The sequence below is a fragment of the Macaca mulatta genome, chromosome 14, assembly GCF_049350105.2.
Source record: "Macaca mulatta isolate MMU2019108-1 chromosome 14, T2T-MMU8v2.0, whole genome shotgun sequence".
In the NCBI taxonomy this organism is placed as follows: Eukaryota; Metazoa; Chordata; class Mammalia; order Primates; family Cercopithecidae; genus Macaca; species Macaca mulatta.
Window position 1 is genome coordinate 17756301 of NC_133419.1, and position 20868 is coordinate 17777168.

At 41.2% G+C, this 20868-nt stretch overlaps 1 protein-coding gene across 3 annotated transcripts in view; it reads left to right on the forward strand.

The window, feature by feature from the left end:
* Nucleotides 1–20868, forward strand: part of NUP160 (nucleoporin 160) — a 73183-nt gene that overhangs the window by 19045 nt on the left and 33270 nt on the right. For all 3 annotated transcript variants that reach the window (XM_015114265.3, XM_015114266.3, XM_077962818.1), the window contains 10 exons: nucleotides 9247–9324; nucleotides 9589–9686; nucleotides 11926–12010; nucleotides 13269–13337; nucleotides 15626–15709; nucleotides 16002–16172; nucleotides 17937–18036; nucleotides 18302–18467; nucleotides 18922–19049; nucleotides 19127–19287. In XM_015114265.3, coding sequence (XP_014969751.2) covers nucleotides 9247–9324; nucleotides 9589–9686; nucleotides 11926–12010; nucleotides 13269–13337; nucleotides 15626–15709; nucleotides 16002–16172; nucleotides 17937–18036; nucleotides 18302–18467; nucleotides 18922–19049; nucleotides 19127–19287 — 1140 coding nt within the window. The remainder of the gene's footprint in view (nucleotides 1–9246; nucleotides 9325–9588; nucleotides 9687–11925; nucleotides 12011–13268; nucleotides 13338–15625; nucleotides 15710–16001; nucleotides 16173–17936; nucleotides 18037–18301; nucleotides 18468–18921; nucleotides 19050–19126; nucleotides 19288–20868) is intronic.

Sequence of the window (20868 nt, forward strand, 5' to 3'; positions counted from 1 at the left end):
GACGGAGTCTTGCTCTGTCGCCTAGGCTGGAGTGCAGTGGTGCGATCTCAGCTCACTGCAACCTCCTCCTCCCGGGTTCAAGCAATTCTCCTGACTCAGCCTCCCAAGTAGCTGGGACTACAGGTGCCCACCACCGCACCCAGCTAATTTTTGCATTTTTAGTAGGCACGGGGTTTCACAATATTGGCCAGGCTGGTCTTGAACTCCTGACCTTGTGATCTGCCCGCCTCGGCCTCCCAGAGTACAAGTAAGCCTTTCTAAGGAGAGCAGCCTCAGGCCTGCTATGTTAACCCTTTCTGCACAATTATTATCGTTGATGATCTCTCAGAGGAGCCTTTTAAATATTGAGAAGCTCTGGAGTTCATGTTAGTGGATACAAAGTTTTCTGAAATTATAGTTTTCACTTTGAAACTTGAAATGTATCATTGGCAACAAATACCATCATTTGTTTTCCCTGAGATGACAAGTTCACTTTATTCATTTTTTTTTTTCTTTTGTGATGGAGTTTTGCGCTCTTGTCACCCAGGCTGGAGTGCAGTGGTATGACCTCAACTCACTGCAACCTCTGCCTCCCGGGTTCAAGCGATTCTCCTGCGTCAACCTCCGAAGTAGCTGGGATTACAGGTACCTGCCACCATGCCTGGCTAATTTTTTGTATTTTTAATAGAGTTGGGGTTTAACCATGTTGGCCAGTCTGGTCTCGAACTCCTGACCTCAGGTGATTCACCTGCCTCGGCCTCCCAAAGTGGTGGGATTACAGGCATGAGCCACCATGCCCAGCCTATTCATTTATTTAAACAGCTTTCTTGAGATGTAATTCACTTACCCATTTAAAGTATACAATTCAATGAGTTTTAGTATATCCACAGATATGAGCAACCATTACCATAGTCAACTTTAGAACATTTCCATCACCTCAAAAGGAAACCCCATACCCTTAGCTATCATTCTTCCCTTCCCCAATCTCTTCCCAGCTCTGCACAACTGCTAATCTATTTTCTGTCTCTATAAAGTTACTTATTCTGGTCATATTATGTCAGTGGAATCATATAAGTGGTTTTCTGTGACTGGCTTCTTTCACTTAGCTTAATATTTTTAAGGTTCATCCATGTAGCATGTGTTGTCAGCACTTCATTCTATAACTGCCCAATACATAGAGCTGATTTATCAAGACAGTAATTGGAATAGAGAGAGTTTAATACATGTAGAGCCAGCTAAACAGGAGACCGGAGTTTTACTGTTACTCAGATTAGCCCCCCTGAACATTTAGAGGCTCGGGTTTTTCAAAGACAGTTTGGCAGGCAGGGCTAGGCTGTGAGTGCTGCTGACTGGTTGGAGTTGCAATTGTAGGAGTGTGGAAAACCATCCTGTGTACTGAGTCTGCTTCTGGGTTGGGGCCACGGAAGATTTGCTCATCTGGCTAGGGCCAGAAATGTAAAAAACCAAAAACATATTTTAAAAGGCCAGTGTAAGGTGCTACAATGGTGATGTTATTTACGGAAGTAATTGGGGAAGTTGCAAATCTTATGACCTCCAGAATAATGACTGGTAATCATTTAACTATGAACTCGGGCCCCTCTCATCTTCCTAACCTGGTGACCTTTCATTCGTTTTACCGAGGTGGTTTGGTTTGGGGGAAGGGCTATTATTATTTAAACTGTAAACTAAATTTCTCTCGAAGTGAGCTTTGCTCACGCTCAGGAATGACCAGAGGCAGTTTGGAGATTAAAGACAAGATGGAATTTGTGGGCCAGCTCGGTGGCTCACGCCTGTAATCCTAACACTTTGGGAGGCCGAGGCAGGCAGATCATTAGGTCAGGAGATCGAGACCCTCCTGGCCAATATGGTGAAACCCCGTCTCTACTAAAAATACAAAAATTAGCTGGGCGTGGTGGTGCGTGCTTGTAGTCCCAGCTACTCAGGAGGCTGAGGCAGGAGAATCGCTTGAACCTGGGAGGTGGAGGTTGCAGTGAGCTGAGATCGCATCACTGCATGCCAGCCTGGTGACAGAGCGAGATTCTGTCTCAAAAAATAAAAATAAAAAATAAAAAGATGGAATTTGTTAGATCAGATCTCTCTCTTATTTTTATATATATATATATATATATATATATATATATATATGTATATATATATATATATATATTTTTTTTTTTTTTTTTTTGAGAGAGAGAGTCTTGCTTTGTTGCTCAGGCTAGAATGCAGTGGCACGATCTTAGCTTGCTGCAACCTCTGCCTTCCATGGTCAAGCAGTTCACCTGCTGCAGCCTCCCAAGTAGCTGGGGTTACAGGTGCATGCCACCATGCCTGGCTAATTTTTTGTATTTTTTTAGTAGAGGTGGGGTTTTGCCATGTTGGCCAGGCTGGTCTCTCCTGATCTCAGGTAATCCGCCTGCCTCAGCCTCCCAAAGTGCTGGGATTGCAGGCGTGAGCCACTGCGCCTGGCCCAGATCTCTTTCATTGTCATCATTTTCTCACTTTTATGATTTTTGCAAATGTGGTTTCAATTCCTTTTATGGCTGAATAATTTTCAGTTGTATACCACCATTTATTTATTCATTTGTGTTGGAGTTCTTTCATTTGTGTTGGACATTTTTGTTGTTTCTGTGTTTTATCTATTATGATTACTGCTCCTATATACTTGCCAACACTTGTTATTATCTGACTTTTTAATTCTAGACATCCTAGTGGGTATGAAGTATTATCTCATTATGGTTTTTGTTTAAATTTCCTGATAACTAATGATGCCAAGCATCTTTTTAGTGCATATTGGTTATTTGTGTATCTTCCTTGGAGAAATGTTTATTCAGATCATTTGCGTTTTTTGTTGTTGTTGTTGTTGTTGAGATGGAATGTTGCTGTGTCGACCAGGCTGGAGTGCAGTGGCGTGATCTTGGCTCACTGCAACCTCTGCCTCCCAGGTTCAAGCGATTCTCCCGCCTCAGCCCCTCAAGTAGCTGGGATTACAGGCTCACGCCATCATGCCCGGCTAATTTTTATATTTTTGTAGAGATGGGATTTCACCATGTTGGCCAGGCTGGTCTTGAACTCCTGACCTCAGGTGATCCGGCAGCCTCAACCTCCCAAGGTGCTGGGATTACAGGCATGAGCCACCACACCTGGCTCCCCCCTTTTTTTTTTTAACTTTTGTTTTAGGTTTGAGGGTACATGTGAAGCTTTGTTACATAGGCGAACTCATGTCATGGGGCTTTGTTGTACAGATTATCTCATCACCCAGGAATTAAGCCCGGCACCTAATAGCTGTCTTTTCTGCTCCTCTCCCTCCTCCCAACCTCCACCCTCTAGACCCTAATGTCTGTTGTTTCCTTCTTTGTGTTCATAAGTTCTCATCATTTAGCTCCCATTTATAAGTGAGAACATGTGGTATTTGGTTTTCTGTTCCTGCATTATTTTGCTGAAGATGATGACCTCCACCTCCATCCATGTTTCCACAAAAGACATGATCTCATTCTTTTTTGTGGCTGCATATATTCCATGATGTATATGTACCACGTTTTATCCAGTCCGTCGTTGATGGGCATTTAGGTTGATTCTATGTCTTTGCTATTGTGAATAGTGCTGTAATGAACATTCATTTGCATTTGTCTTTATGGTAGAATGATTTGTATTCCTTTGGGTTATATACCCAGTAATGGGATTGCTGAGTCTAATGGTAGTTCTGTTTTTAGTTCTTAGAGGAATCACCACACTGCTTTCCACAATGGTTGAAGTAATTTACAGTCCCACCAACATTGTATAAATGTTCCCTTTTCTCTGCAACCTTGCCAGCATCTGTTATTTTTTGACTTTTTAATAGGTATTCTGACTGCTGTGAGATGGTATCTCATTGTGGTTTTGATTTGCATTTCTCTAATGATCAGTGATAGTGAACTTTTTTTCATATGCTTGTTAGCGGCATGCAGCTTCTTTTGAAGTGTCTGTTCATGTCCTTTGCCCACTTTTTAATGAAGTTGTTTGCCTTTCATTTGTAAATTTAAGTTCCTTATAGAGGTTGGAAATCAGACCTTCATCAGATGCATGGTTTGCAAATATTTTCTCCCATTCTGTGGGTTGTCTGTTTACTCTGTTGAAAGTTTCTTTTGCTGTGCAGAATCTTTTAAGTTTAATTAGATCCCACTTGTCAAATTTTGCTTTTGTTGAGATTGCTTTTGGTGTCTTCGTCATGAAATCTTTGCCTGTTCGTGTGTTCAGGATGGGATTGCCTACAGTTGTCTTCCAGGGTTTTTATAGTTTTGGGTGTTACATTTAAGTCTTTAATCCATCTTGAGTTGATTTTTGTATATCGTGTAAGGAAGGGATCCAGCTTCAGTCTTCTCATTTGCCCATTTTTTAATTGGTTTATTTGTCTTTTTTGTTATTGAATTGTAAGAATTCTGTAAACAGGCTGGCATGGTGGCTCCTTCCTGTAGTCCTAGCACTTTGGAAGGCCAAGGTGGGCAGATCACTTTAGGCCAGGAATTCAAGACCAGCCTGGCCGATATAGTGAAATCCCGTCTCTACTAAAATTACAAAACATTAGTCGGGCATGGTGGCCTGTGCCTGTAACCCCAGCTACTTGTGAGGCATGAAAATTGTTTGAAACCCAGAGGCCAAGGTTGCAGTGAGCTGGGATCGCGCCATCCGGCCTGGGCAATGGAGCAAGATCCTGTCTCAAAAACAAACCAAAAAAATGGTATTATAAACTTAATCTTATGGAGTCACCATTGTATATGTGGTCCATATGCCAAAGCATCATTATATAGTCTGTAACTATATTATTCTGGATCTAAATCTCTAATCAGATTTATGATTTGCAAGTAGTATTTTCTACCATGTGAGCTGTCTTTTCACTTTCTTGATGGTGTCCCATGAAGCACACATTTTTAATTTTGATAAAGTCCATATTATCTGTTTTTTCTTTGGTTGCTTTTGTTCATAGTGCCATAACTTAAGAATCCTTTGCCAAATCTGAGGTCATAATGATTTACTCTTATGTTTTCTTCTCAGAGTTTTATACTTTTAGCTTTTATATCCTACAGTCCTTTAGGACTTTGATTCATTTTTTAGTTTTTTTTTAATAGTGTGAGGTAAGCATTCAACTTCATTCTTTTGCTTGTAAATATCCAGTTTTCTCAGCACCATTTGTTGAAAAGATAGTACTTAACACATTGAATAGTCTTGGCACCCTTCTCAAAATCATGTGACCTCAGACACATGGTTTTATTTCTAGACTCTTAATTCTGTTCCATTGATCTATATATCTGACCTTGTGCTGGTACCACACTGTCTTGATTACTCTTGCTTTGTAGGAAATTTTGACACCAGAAAGTATGAGCCCTCTTACTTTGTCCTTCTTTTTCAAGATTGTTTTGTCTATTCTGGGTCCCATTTAATTCCATATGAGTTTTAGAATCAGCTTGTCAGTTTCTACAAAGGAGTCAGCTGAGATTCTGATAAAAATTGTGTTGCCTCTATAGATGATATTATAAAATATTGCCATCTTAGCAATATTAAGTCTTCTGATCCATGAACATGGGATGCTTTAGTTTTCAGAATATAAGTTTTATGCTTTTGTTCAGTTTCGTCTTAAATATTTGATTATTTTTGATGCTATTGTAAATGAAATTTTCTTGATACTATTATAAATGAAATTATTTTCTTAATTTCATTTTCAGAGTGCTCACTGGAAGTTTATAGAAATACAGTTGATTTTTGTATATTCATAATTGTATCTTGCAAACTTGCTGAACTCATTTATTAGTTCTGATAGATTTTATAGTGGATTCCTTAGGATTTTCTTTATACAAGATAATGTCATTTGCAACTAAACTTTTGATTACAATGGCTCACACCTGTAATCCCAGCATTTTGGGAGGCCGAGGTGGGCGGATTGTTTGAGCTCAGGAGTTCCAGACCAGCCTGGGCAACATGGCGAAACCCTGTCTCTACAAAATAGCAAAAATTAGCTGAGCGTAGTAACTCGTTCCTATAGTCCCAGCTACTTGAGGGGCTGAGATGGGAGGATCACTTGAGCCTGGAAGGTTGAGGCTGCAGTGTTCCTGATTGCCTCACTGCATTTCAACCTGGGCAACAGAGCAGAACCCTGCCTCACAAAAAAGTTAGTTTTATTACTTCCTTTCTAATCTAGATGCGTTTTCTTTCTTTTCTTTTCTTTTCCTTCTTTCTTGTGGGGTTTTAAAAAATTTTTTTGGATGGAGGTGGGTGGCAATTGTCTTGGCTAGATCCTCCAGTACAGTGTTGAATAGAAGTGGCAAGAACCTACGTCTTTTTTTGTTTTTTCTGAAACAGAGTTTCACTCTGTCACTCAGGCTGGAGCACAGTGGTGCACTCTCAGCTCATTGCAACCTCCTGGTTCAAACGATTCTCCCACCTCAGCCTTCTGAGTAGAGTTGCTGGTACTACGGGCGTGTGCCACCATGCTCAGCTAATTTGTGTATTGTTTTTTGGTAGAGACGAAGTTTCACCATGTTGGCCATGCTGTGCATCTTTACCTCATTCCTGATTTTTATTGCTAAGGGAGAAGTTATCAGTGTTTCATCATTAAGTATAATGTTAGCTGGTAATTTTTCTTTTTTTCATCGTGATGCAACAGTAATCTGTGAATTTTTTTTTGAGACAGTGTCTCACTGTCACCCAAGTTGGAGTGCAGTGGCGCAATCTCAGCTCACTGCAACCTCCACCTCTCAGGCTCAAGCAATCCTCCTACCTCAGCCTCCCAAGTAGCTGGGACCACAGGCATGTGCCACCATGCATGTTTAATTTTTTTGTATTTTTGATAGAGACAGGGTTTCTTTTTTTTTTTTTTTTTTTTTTTTTTGAGACGGAGTCTTGCTCTGTGCCCCAGGCTGGAGTGCAGTGGCGCGATCTCGGCTCACTGCAAGCTCCGCCCCCCCGGGTTCACGCCATTCTCCTGCCTCAGCCTCCCGAGTAGCTGGGACTACAGGCGCCTGCCACCTCGCCCGGCTAATTTTCTTGTATTTTTAGTAGAGACGGGGTTTCACCGTGTTAGCCAGGATGGTCTCGATATCCTGACCTCGTGATCCGCCTGTCTCGGCCTCCCAAAGTGCTAGGATTACAGGCTTGAGCCACCGCGCCCGGCCTAGAGATAGGGTTTCACCGTGTTGCCTGGTCTCGAACTCCTGAGCTCAAGGAATCCACCCACCTCAGCCTCCCAATGTGCTGGGATTACAGGTGTGAACCACAGTGCCCAGCCTGAATTTTTAATAAGTGCCCTTTATGTCATGTTGAGGAGCTTCCCCTTTACTCCTTGTTTCTTGAGTGTTTTTCTCTTGAAAGGGTGTTCAGTTTGGTCCCACTGCCTTGATTTATGTTAAGACACCAGTAATATTACCCGCCATTGGTTTTGCATCATTGATGCAAATATCAACAAAGTGAAAAGGCAAATGATGTAGTATTATGCAAAGGATATGGGGCCGGGTGCAGTGGCTCACACCTGTAATCCCAGCACTTTGGGAGTCCAAGGAGGGCAGATCACCGGAGGTCAGGAGTTTTGAGACCAGCCTGGCCAACATGGTGAAACCCCGACTGTACTAAAAATACAAAAATTAGCCAAGCATGGTGGTGGGCATCATTAATCCCAGCTACTCGGGAGACTGATGCAGGAGAATTGCTTGAACCCAGGAGGCAGATGTTGCACTGAGTAGAGATTGTGCCATAGCACTCCAGCCTAAATGACAGTCTTAAAAAAAAAAAAAAAAGGGCCGGGCGCAGTGGCTCACGCCTGTAATCCCAGCACTTTGGGAGGCCGAGGCGGGCGGATCATGAGGTCAGGAGATCGAGACCATCCTGGCTAACACGGTGAAACCCCGTCTCTACTAAAAAATACAAAACATTAGCCGGGCGCCGTGGCGGGCACCTGTAGTCTCAGCTGCTCGGGAGGCTGAGGCAAGAGAATGGCATGAACCCGGGAGGCGGAGCTTGCAGTGAGCCGAGATCGTGCCACTGCACTCCAGCCTGGGCGACAGAGCCAGACTCCGTTTCAAAAAAAAAAAAAAGGAAAGGGTTTTTACCTCACTGACCCCCTGAAATGGTCTCAGGGACCTTTAGGAATCTGTGGACCACATTTTGAGAACCACTGCTCTAAAGGTCAGATCTGGAATGAATGTAGTAGTTCAGGAGTGTGTCAAATTGAGCAGAGCTATTACTTCCTTTGTTTCGAGTATTATGATTCTTCATTGAAGCCTAAAATCAGAATAACTTTTTTGACAGCTATGTAACACTGTTAGCCTATTCAGATTATAGTGAACTGGTAGTATTTTATTTCTTTTTTCTTCACAAGAACTCATCTTCAGCTGGGCCTGATGGTGCACATGTATAGTTCCAGCTACTCAGGGGGCTGATGCAGGAAGATCATTTGAGTTCAGGAATTTAAGACCAGCCTGGACTGTTGGGTTTTTGTTTGTTTGTTTGTTTGTCTGTTTAATGCTGTTTGAGACCTGCTAAATTGATTTCATGTCCCATGAATGGATTGAGATTTGTAGGTTGTAAAACACAGGTTCAGGCTAGAATGGATATAAGCACTACATATTTTTTTTCATAATTCATACACTATTTTTCTCAAAAGGGAATTTTGCTACTTTTTTTTCTTTAATACTTCTTTGTGAACAGCTGCATATAAGTAAAGGGTCATCATCACTCTTAACAATTTACAGTAAATTTTCTTTATAAAAACAGTTACTTTAGGCTGGGCTTAGTGGCTCATGCCTGTAATCCTAGCACTTTAGGAGGCCAGGGTGGGCAGATCACCTGAGGTCTGGAGTTCGAGACCAACCTGGCCAACATGATAAAACCCTGTCTTCTACTAAAAATACAAAAATTAGGCTGCATGGCTCACACCTGTAATCTCAACACTTTGGGAGGCCGAGGCGGGTGGATCACTTGAGGTCAGGAGTTTGAGACCAGCCTGGCCAACACGGTGAAACCCCGTCTCTACTAACAATATAAAAATTAGCCGTTCATGGTGGTGTGCACCTGTAATCCCAGCTATTCGGGAGGCTGAGGCAGGAGAATAGCTTGAACCTGGGAGGCGGAGGTTGCAGTGAGCCAAGATCATGCCATTGTACTCCAGCCTGTGGTACAGAGCAAGACTCCATTTAAAAAAAAAAAAAATTTTTTTTAAAGGTTTCTGAATGCTAATAGCCCTTGCTTCGAAAAGTAACATGTTGATTATTTCAGGTAATAAATGATTATCTTGTGTTTTAACAGTTCTGCGTTTTCCAGTTGGTGAGCACTGAGAGTAACCGTTATAGTCTAGATCACATTTCTTCACTGTTCACTTCTCAGGTAGGTTGATTCATCCTTTGCATATCACATAAGTACAAGAAAAAGAAGTATTGGCTAACTCTGTTATGGTGTAATGGGATTGTAGTCTTAAAATGGAATAATTTCATGATGTATGAAACAAAATTTCATTTAGACTTTACCAAATTCATGTGGTACCATGTTTGGTTTTCATGCATTTACCTCTCCTGCAGATGAAAAAGTAAGTCACCATGAACTACTACTTTCTTTCTTATTTTATCCCTTTTTTCCCACATTTCCTCCTAGGAGACACTGATTGACTTTGCCTTAACTTCCACGGATATCTGGGCCCTGTGGCATGATGCTGAGAACCAAACAGTTGTGAAATACATCAACTTTGAACAGTATGGGTCACTTAATTCTGTCGTCCTACCTCACCCCAAGCAATTTCATGCTAAGAAGACAAGAGAGGCCGGGCACGGTGTCTCATGCCTGTAATCCTAACACTTTGAGAGGCCGAGGCAGGCAAATCAGTTAAGCTCAGGAGTTCAAGACCAGGCTGGGCAACATGGTGAAGCCCCGTCTCTACTAAAAACACAAAAAATTAGTTGGGCGTGGTGGCAGGTGCCTGTAATCCCAGCTACTCGGGAGGCGAGGCTGTGGCATGAGAATTGCTTGAACCCAGGAGGCAGAGATTGCAGTGAGCCAACATCGCTCCACTGTACTGCAGCCTGGGCGACAGAGTAAGACTGTCTCAAAAAAAAAAAAGATGAGAGCTTTTTATGTAGAATGAAGTCAAGGGTTTTCATTTGAATAATTCAGCCCTGGGTTTTCCTCTTGTTACTGTCTTCCTGAAATACCTCTTGTGCATTTTGTGTTGTTTTTTACATTTTTGTTTTAGGACAAAATGAGATTTTTTGGGGTTGGACTAAGATAAAATGCCATATTTCTTGGGAGAGATAGCACATATCCAAAATACCTCTAATCTGGGAGTTTTCTTTGTTTCTAAGCAAAGACTATTCCTGATTCCTGCAGCTACGTTAGGACACTATAGCCTTTGTGTTTTCAATTTTCTCATCATGAGATGAGAAATAGATTGGACAAGTGCAGTGCTTTTCACTGCACTTTAAAACAGGGCCGGGCACAGCAGCTCATACCTGTAATCCAAGCACTTTGTCAGGCTAAGGTGGGAGGATTGCCTGAGACCACAGTTCAAGACCTGTCCGGGCAACATAGCAAGACCATGTCTCTATAAAAAATAGCGGCTGGGTGCGGTGGATCATCCCTGTAATCCCAGCACTTTGGAAGGCCGAAGTGGGCAGATCACGAGGTTGGAAGTTTGAGACCAGCCTGGCCAACATGATGAAACCCCGTCTCTACTAAAAATACAAAAATTAGCCGGGCATGGTGGCATGTGCCTATAATCCCAGCTATTCAGGAGGCTGAGGGAGGAGAATCTCTTGAACCCAGGAGACGGAGGTTGCAGAGAGCCAAGGTCGTGCCATTCACTCCAGCCTGGGCAACAAAGCAAGACTCCATCTCAAAAATAAATAAATAAATAAAAATAAATAAACTAGCCAGGTGTGGTGGCACGTTGCACCTTAGACTGAGGCAGGAGGATTGCTTGAGCCTCAGAGTTCAGGCTTCAGTGAGCTATGAATGTGTACTTTTTTTTTATGTGTATGAAATTATAACACAATTTAATGTTGATTATATCTAATATTAGATATATTTGGTATCTAATATTTTTTAATGTACATGATATTAGTTTGCAAACTTTAGGTAGTTAAAAATACATTTCACAAAACAATTTTTGGCTGGTCCCATGATAATGGATTGTCAGAACTTTACGTTAGTGTCACTAAAGTTGGTATACAGGCCTCCACTGCTAAATTTGACTGGCAAAAAATAAAAAACAAACCCTTTGAAGCAAGCACTTGTCTAACCCCTGAAACACCTGTAGAGGATCCCTTGGGACAGAGCTTGAGGACCACTGAACTAATTGAACCCTCTGGGTCCCTGATAACCCTAGAGCTTAAGGTAGAATTCTGGGAATGATTGCCCCCCGCCAGGTTGACCTCAAGCCATACCTCAGAAGATAAAAAAGTACTCCTTATAGATGGCGTTTGAGCAAAGTAGTCAGAAAGCACAGGCTGCAGAGTTGGAGCAGGGTTGGAATCCTAGTTGTGCAACTTATCAACTGTGATAAACCCTCAGCCTCACTCTCTACATCTGTGAAATGGGAGTACTATATCCTTGAAAGAATTGTAAGGCATACATGAATAATGTCTAAAACTGGATCTAGCGTAATATCTAGCAAATAGTAAATGCAGAATAAAAGTTAACTAGTCTTTGTATTTGATGTCTTAGTGTTAAAATGACATTAAAGATTATAGGCTTGGCATCTGAAACAATGAGTCAATTTTAGGAAGGTACTTATTAAAACTTGGTAAGAAAACTTGTATAAAAACTAGGCTCTGCTAAAAATGTTTCTTATTTAAAAAAAAAAAAGTTTTTAATAGAATCAAGCAGTCATTGCAGGGGTTCCGTGATGGGTTCCTCCCTGCCCAGATACTGCCAACAGCATGCCTTTCATTTTTAGTGATCATTTCTATATAAACTGGTGGACTTTTTTGTCTCTAGTAATGTTGCGGGTCAGTGGAATCCAGTTTTTATGCAGCCTCTGCCAGAGGAAGAGATTGTCATCAGAGATGATCAAGACCCCAGAGTAAGTAAATGCTCAAATGTTATATAAGGGAATGATTTACCTTGATCTGTTTGTTTGTGTGTTTGTTTGTTTTGAGACAGAATCTCACTCTGTGGCCCAGGCTGGAGTACAGTGGCATGATCTCGGCTCACTGCAACCTCCACCTCCCGGGTTCAAGCAATTGTGCCTCAGCCTCCCGAGTAGCTGGGACTACAGTCACGCATCACCACACGCAGCTAATTTTTGTACTTTTGTAGAGACGGGGTTTCACCATGTTGGCCAGGCTGGTCTCGAACTCCTGACCTCAGGTGATCCACCCACCTCAGCCTCCCAAAGTGCTGGGATTACAGGCGTGAGCCACTGTGCCCGGCCAAATCTCCACATGTTTAAGGGACACCCTCAGGATAAATAAAAAAGTTTCCAGTTGATGCCTTAGTGTTAAAATGATGTTAAAGATTATGGGCTTGGGATCTGAAACAATGACTATTTGCAGGAGTAAAAACCATACTTTAAAAATCTTAAATTGAATTTTCATTTACTACATTTTTAATCCCAAGAATTTGTTGGTGGTAGTTATTTATTGTTCCAGTTAACTACTGGCACTTGGCTTTATATGCTGATTACTAAAATTCTTGTTTTTCTCCTTCATTTCGGTCATTTTATCATCTATCAAAAGCTCAGTAGAAGGAAGGAAACTTGAATGACTGTTAGTGAGAATCACTACTTGGGGGCAAATCTAGTTTAGGAGAGTTGGTCAAAATCATTAGGCAGTATGAGATTTTTCCATGTTCTCTCTACTTCATTTCCCTACTTGTGAGAGTTTATTGCTGTTTGTTTTGTTTGCATATAATACCTATTATTACTGGTTCCATTTCTTTTACATGTGAGTCATAAAATGAATACTATAGATGGTGTAGAAACCAGCTTAATTTACTTGTTCTCTTACCAATGTATATCACCAATAAACTAGATTTGCTTCTTCTATTTAAGATTGGCATTTGACAAAGCTTGTTTTCTGCTGAAACCCAATGAAGCTCTTGTGAGGAACACACCATTTTAAGTATAGTACCTCTAGTTGACTCAAAGACATTGCAGTCTTCACTTTCAGGGTGAAAACATGGAACTGCATTACTGTTATTGCCCACATATAGAAGGGCAAAATGGCAATGTTCATATAGTAGAAACTCAAACTTTGGTGTTATGCGTGAATTTGGTGTTATGTGGTGACTTCCACATTTTGTTTAGGACGATAGTAACTTTTGTTTTAATGTTCTAACAGGAGATGTATCTGCAAAGTCTTTTTACACCAGGACAATTCACAAATGAAGCTTTATGTAAGGCTTTACAGGTCAGTAAAAACATATTTACTGTTTATTTAAGACTATTTCTTATTTTATTATGTATTATATAATTAATAATTACTACTAAGTTTTTGCATGTTAAACACTGAGTGTACTTCTGTATTTCTACATATGTGTGTTTGTAAATACTTTTATAATTTTTTTAATGTTCTTTCCATTAAATATAATATTCCTGGTGGAGAGGTCAGTGGGGGACCACTTTCCCAATAATCCCAGCATGACACATGCTGGAGTTAAAAAGAGAAACCTCTACCTACAGTATTGTAAAAAGATACCATACTACACTGCATACTTAAAGTGCTTTTTTGTTTAGTTTTGGTTATACTGTTCTAACCTTTTTATTAGGACAGTGAAGGTCTGACTTGGTTCAAATTCAAGAAACTCTTGGCCGGGCGTGGTGGCTCACGCCTGTAATCCCAGCACTTTGGGAGGCCGAGGCAGGTGGATCACGAGGTCAAGAGATCAAGACCATCCTGGCTAACATGGTGAAACCCCATCTCTACTAAAAATACAAAAATTAGCCGGGCGTGGTGGCGCGTGCCTGTAGTCCCAGCTACTCAGGAGGCTGAAGCAGGAGAATCTCTTGAACCCAGGAGGCAGAGGTTGCAGTGAGCCGAGATTGCACCACTACACTCCAGCCTGGTGGCAGAGTGAGACTTCGTCTCAAAAAAAAAAAAAGATAAAGGCTTATTAGCTTCAAATTCATAGTATAAGAGAAGCCCAGTGCTTTACAAAAAGATTCTTTGGCCAACAGTGGTGACTCACACCTATAATCCCAAAACCTTGGGAGACTGAAGCAGGAAGATCACTTGAGCCCAGGAGTTTGAGAGCAGCCTGGGCAACAGAGGGAGACCCCATCTCTGAAAAAAAAAAGGGCCGGGCGCGGTGGCTCAAGCCTGTAATCCCAGCACTTTGGGAGGCCGAGACGGGCGGATCACAAGGTCAGGAGATCGAGACCATCCTGGCTAACATGGTGAAACCCCGTCTCTACTAAAAATACAAAAAACTAGCTGGGCGAGGTGGCGGGCGCCTGTAGTCCCAGCTACTCCGGAGGCTGAGGCAGGAGAATGGCGTGAACCCGGGAGGCAGAGCTTGCAGTGAGCTGAGACCCGGCCACTGCACTCCAGCCTGGGCGACAGAGCGAGACTCCGTCTCAAAAAAAAAAAAAAAGAAAAATAGCCAGGTGGTATGCACCAGTGGTCCCAGCTACTCAGGAGCCCTAGGTTGGAGGACAGCTTTAGCCCAGGAAGCAGAGGGTACGGTGAGCCTTGATCATGCCACTGCATTCCAGCCTGGGAAACAGAGTGAGACCCTGTCTTTAAGAAAAAAAAAACAGAAAGGGTTTTTTAAGGTTACGCAGGCTTCTGGCCAGATGCAGTGGCTCATACCTGTAATCTCAGCACTTTGGAAGGCCAAGGGGGTGATTTGCTTGAGCTCAGGAGTTCAAGACCAGCCTGGGTAACATGGCAAGATTCCCATCTCTTTTAAAACAACAAAAAAGTTATATAGACTTTTTTTTTTTTTCTTTGAGGCAGAGTCTTGCTCTGTTGCCCAGGCTGGAGTATAGTGGCACGATCTTGGTTCACTGCAACCTCCACCTCCTGGGTTCAAGTGATTTTCCTGCCTCAGCCTCTCGAGTAGCTGGGACTACAGACACATGCCACCACACCCCACTAATTTTTGTAGTTTTTAGTAGATACAAGGTTTCGTCATATTGGCCAGGCTTGTCTCAAACTCCTGGCCTCAGATGATCCACGCGCCTTGGCCTCCCAAAGGGCTGGGATGACAGGCATGAGCCACTGCACCCAGCCTGCATAGGCTTCTTTAAATTACTACTTAGCTTCATGGATGGATTTAAAATACAATAACTCATATAATTGAAAGTTATATTAGAATCTTCTAGTCTGACCTCCCACATAAAACAGAAATGCCTTCTGAGGCTTTTGTGATAGTTAATTCAGCCTTTAATTGTCTCTACCTCCACTGACCACTGTCTCACTACCTCTTGTGGGAGTTATTATTCCCAAAGTGTATCATTGAAAAGGAAGCCTCTCTTCTATAAATCAACCCTTCAGGTATTTTAAGAATCTTTCCAGGTCATCTTTCTCCAGACTAAATACGCCCAGTTTCTTAACTTTCTCTCAGGTGATGTGTGTTCCACGTATGCCAGATCTCTATTATATAGTTTTACATTGCCTCCATGTCTTCTAAACTGAAATATTTTTCATTCAGTTTTGGCTATTATATAGAAGTCTAAAATGTCTTTTAATGTTAGATTTTCTGCCGAGGAACTGAGAGGAATTTGGATCTTTCCTGGAGTGAACTGAAGAAGGAAGTTACTTTAGCTGTTGAAAATGAGGTGAGGTTTGGGTAGAGAAAGAGTAAGAATTCCTTCCATCTTGATATAGAGCAGATTGGCACTGAGGAATTATTGGAATTCTTCACTTGACCTTGTTCGTTGGAAGTACAAATGTTTTAAACCTTTTAACTAGAGAATCAGATATGCATTTGCGTATTCTATGGCCTTTTGTACGTAAGGAATATTCATTTGGCTGTAGCTTAGTATAATGATATTGGACAATTACACTTTTTGTGGACAAAGATCCTAAATGGCATCAAAAGTTTAATTTCTTTCATTTCTTCTTTGCCAGCTTCAAGGAAGTGTAACAGAGTATGAATTCTCCCAGGAGGAGTTTCGAAATTTACAACAAGAATTCTGGTGCAAGTTCTATGCCTGTTGTCTTCAGTATCAAGAAGCCCTCTCTCATCCTCTTGCCCTACATTTGAATCCACACACAAACATGGTGTGCCTGCTGAAAAAAGTAAGCGAACTGAAGCATGGAGAAGACCTTCTTGAGACAGTTCAGTGGCTGTTACAATAAAATGCCTTCAGAAAACAAAAAGTTCAGTGGGTCTTGCCCAGTGTTAGTCTGCCGAATGTTGCGGTTAGCCTTTACGACTTTGCATTTGTATTTTTTCCCCTAAAATTGTGATTCATTCATTTAAATAGTTTTCTGTGTTATTATCTGTACTTTTTTTGTATTTTATTGTATTTATTTTCTTTTTTTTTTTTTGAGTTGGAGTCTTGCTGTGTCACCCAGGCTGGAGTGCAGTGGCATGATCTCAGCTCACTGCAACCTCTGCATCCGGGGTTCAAGCACTTCTCCTGTCTCAGCCTCCTGAGTAGCTGGGACTACAGGTGCACGCCATCACGCCCAACTAATTTTTGTATTTTTAGTAGAGACGAGGTTTCACCATATTGGTCAGGCTGGTCTTGAACTCCTGACCTTAGGTGATTCACCTGCCTCGGCCTCCCAAAGTGTTGGGATTACAGGTGTGAGCCACCACACCTGGCCTGTTTACTTTTTGTATTGAAGTAATTTCCAACTTAAGGTAGGAGTTGCAAGAGTAACACAAAGAATTCCTGTATGCACTTCACCTGGATTCATCATTTGTTAACTTCCATTTGCTTTTCTTCTTTCTCTAAACATAGTTTTTCCTGAACTGCTGAAAAGTTAGTTGTAGATATCACGCTCCTTTATCCTTAAATATCCTTAAATATTTCAGCATGTATCTAAGAACACGGATATTAAATAACCACAGCCCAATTTAAAAATCAGATTATTTGATATTGACATAATATTATACAGTTTATATTCAAATTTTGCCAAATATAATATATATATAGTTTATATTCAGATTTTGCCAATTGTGCCCATAATTTTTTTTCCTGATCCAGAATCCAATTTTTTTTTTTGTTTTTGAGAGGAGTCTTCTCTATCTCCCAGACTAGAGTCCAGTGGTGCAATCTCTGCTTACTGCAACCTCCGCCTCCTGAGTTCAGGCGATTCTCCTGCCTAGCCTCCAGAGTATCTGGGATTACAGGCGTGCGCCACCACGCCTGGCTAATTTTGTATTTTTAGTGGAGATGGAGTTTCGCCATGTTGGCCAGGCTGGTCTCAAACTCCTGGCCTCAGGTGATCCGCCCGTCTTGGCCTCCAAAAGCCCAGGATCCAATTTAATATATATATTTAGTTACTGTGTCTCTTTTACTCACCCTCAAACTGTTATCTGCGTTTGTCTTTCATGAGAATGACATTATTTGAAGACTATGCTTGTTTTTTGTTTTTTGGGGTTTTTTTGTTTTTGTTTTTTTTGAGGCAGGATCTCGCTGTGTCACCCAGGCTGGAGTACAGTGGCACTCTTAAGGCTCACTGCAGCCTCAACCTCCCAGGCTCAAGTGATCCTCCCACCTCAGCTTCCCTAGTAGCTAGAACTAAAGCTACCTGCCACCACACTTGGCTTTTTTTTTTTTTTTTTTTTTTTTAAGAGATGGGGTTTCATCATGATATCCAGGCTGGTCTTGAACTCCTGGGGTCAAGTGATCCTCCTACCTCAGCCTCCCAAACTGCTGGGATCACAGGTGTGAGCCACTGTGCCCTGCCAAGACTACACCTATTGTTTTATAGAGTGTATTGCAACTTGGGTTTGTCTCGTGTTTCCTCGTGATAAGATGCACATCTCAATTATTTTATACCTTTAAACTTTTACTGAAAAAAATGTAACTGGAAAATTTGTTTTCCCAGGGGTACCTGTCTTTCCTTATTCCCTCCTCCTTAGTGGATCATTTATATCTCCTGCCTTATGAGAACCTTTTGACAGAAGATGAGACAACCATATCTGATGGTAATAGTAATTGTTATGTCCATATTTAATCCCCTTCCTACATAAACCCTATGCTTCGTTTCACATGGATACAAAAAATATTGATTGCCACACCTGTCTTGGTCACTTTACCACACCACAAATATTTTAATGAACACTTAAGGACCAAAGCATCTCTGAGACCTCAGATAGATATCTTGTCATTTAATTATTAACATTTTAATGTAGTAGCAATCAATAGATAGTCATTGGCTTAAGACATAAATTAACTTTCTCTTATTTGTAGATGTGGATATCGCTCGGGATGTCATATGTCTTATAAAATGCCTCCGGCTGATTGGAGAGTCAGTAACTATGGATATGTCAGTTATTATGGAAATGAGTTGTTATAACCTACAGTCTCCGGAAAAGGCTGCAGAGCAGATTCTGGAAGATTTGATCACTATTGATGTGTAAGGAGAATTAGGGTAAAGTGCATTTCCTAATGGAAATTCAGCATTTTTAGCTGCGAAGTTGGGATTTTAATGTATGTTCCAGAGTGTACAAAGTAGTAGCTTAAAGTCAAACTGATGTGCCATGATTCTAAATACATATTTCTACTTTTAACAGAAAATTTAACACATGACTTGAAGTCTGGAAATAGACTTGTAAAATATGCTTTAACAATTAACTGAGCTAAAAATTCTAAAAAACAAAAATATTCTTCTCACATTTGTTTTGTGTGTTGTTCATGAAAAACTGAGAGGAAATTTGCTATGTATAGGGACTGTATCTTGTATGCCAGAGTGATTATCTTCATTCCTTTATCTGGTTCTCTTGTTTCATAATGTATTTAGCTTATAGGACATATAGAACTTGTCTTACGTATTCTCGGTAGTAATAAGAGTTTTGTAATTGTCCTTATAGAGAAAATGTAATGGAGGATATTTGTAGTAAACTGCAAGAGATTAGGAACCCAATCCATGCAATTGGACTCCTTATACGGGAAATGGATTATGAAACAGAAGTGGAAATGGAAAAGGGATTCAATCCAGGTAAATGACAGAACAACAAATGTGCCTCTTTGATTAAAACAATGATGCATTCAACTCCACTTTTCTTCTTTTTACAGCTCAGCCTTTGAATATTAGAATGAATCTTTCCCAGCTCTATGGTAGTAGCACAGCAGGGTATATTGTGTGCAGAGGTGTGCATAAAATCGCCAGTACTCGTTTCCTGATCTGCCGAGATCTTTTGATCTTACAGCAGCTGTTAATGAGGCTTGGAGATGCCGTAAGTACTGCTTGAGGGAAAACTTGTAAAATCTAAAACCTGGTATAAGCCTACAAGCACTTAGGAGCAAAATGTCAGCCCTACTAGCACAGATACTTTCGTCTTGGTTTACTGCTTTAGTCCCCCAAGCTTGGCCTTACGAGGTGCTCTATCAATATTTTTGAATTAAGAATGAATAAGCATTGTAATCCTTGTGAGATTATAGATTAAGAGCATGTATGGAGGGGATTGTGGGGAGGGAGAACATCAGAAAGAATAGCTGATGGATCCTGGGCCTAATACTTAGGTGATGGGTTGATGTGCAGCAAGCCATCATGGCACACGTTTACCTACGTGACAAACCTGCACATCCTGCATGTGTACCCTGGAACTTAAGAGTTGATTAAAAGAAACATATATGAAGCAGATTGCTTTACTCTTAACCTTTGTATGTGTAGTAGTGGAAAATTATCCCAGGTTGGCTCTCCCAAAATGTAGTTTTATTAGTAACTATGAATGTGGTAAGAGTAATCTTTAGTATGGTGGAAGAAAAAGAAAACTTTTTTTTTCCTCTCTCTCTTTTTTTTTTTTTTGAGACAGTCTTTCTTTGTCGCCCAGGCTGGAGTGCGGTGGCCTTATCTCAGCTCAAGCAATTCTCCTGCCTCAGCTTCCTGAGTAGCTGGGATTACAGGTGTGTGCCACTGCACCTGGCTAATTTTTGTATTTTTAGTAGAAACGGGGTTTTGCCATTTTGGCCAGGCTGGTCTTGAACTCCTGACCTCAGGTGATCCACCCACCTCGGCCTCCCAAAGTGCTGGGATTACAGGCGTGAGCCACCTCACCTGGCCTAAGAACTCTCTACAGTGCAAGGCTTACCCTAAACACAGTTTTGAGATGCAAGTTTATCTTTGTGGTCCTCCTAACTCCATTCTGTGCTTTCTTTTTCATTCTGTTCTTCTTAGACCACCAGACTCTTGTTACTAATATATAGTCCTAATCACCCACCCTACTGAATGTCCCATGCTAAGAAATTATTTTTCTGCCCACAGTCAGACGTCCTATTTTTTTTCTAAGTCAGTAATATCATTTGAGCCTATCAAGGAAGCAGTCTAGTTAAACCAATTCATATTAATGTGTAAATAGCCAAAAGTCCTTTGGGGCTCCCATTTTAATTCTGACTTAAAATGTATAAATGTACTTATACATTTTAAGTCAGAATGTATTAATTCAGGCCAGGCACAGTGGCTGACACCTGTAATCCTAGCACTTTGGGAGGCTAAGGTGGGCAGATCACTCGAGGCCAGGAGTTCAAGACCAGCCTGGCCAACATGGCAAACTCCATCTCTATTAAAACAAAAAAGTTAACAGGGTCTAGTGGCACACTCCTGTAATCCCAGCCATTTAGGAGGCTAAGGCATGAGAATTACTTGAACGCAAGAGACAGAGTTTGCAGTGAGGCGAGATTGCACCACTGCACTCCAGCTTGGGTGACAGAGCGAGACTCTGTCTCCAAATAAAAGAAAGAACTTATTAACCTAGATACATTGCTTATGGTAGAATTTCAAGCAAGAGTAAGAAAAAGGCCAGATGTAGTGCCTGTAA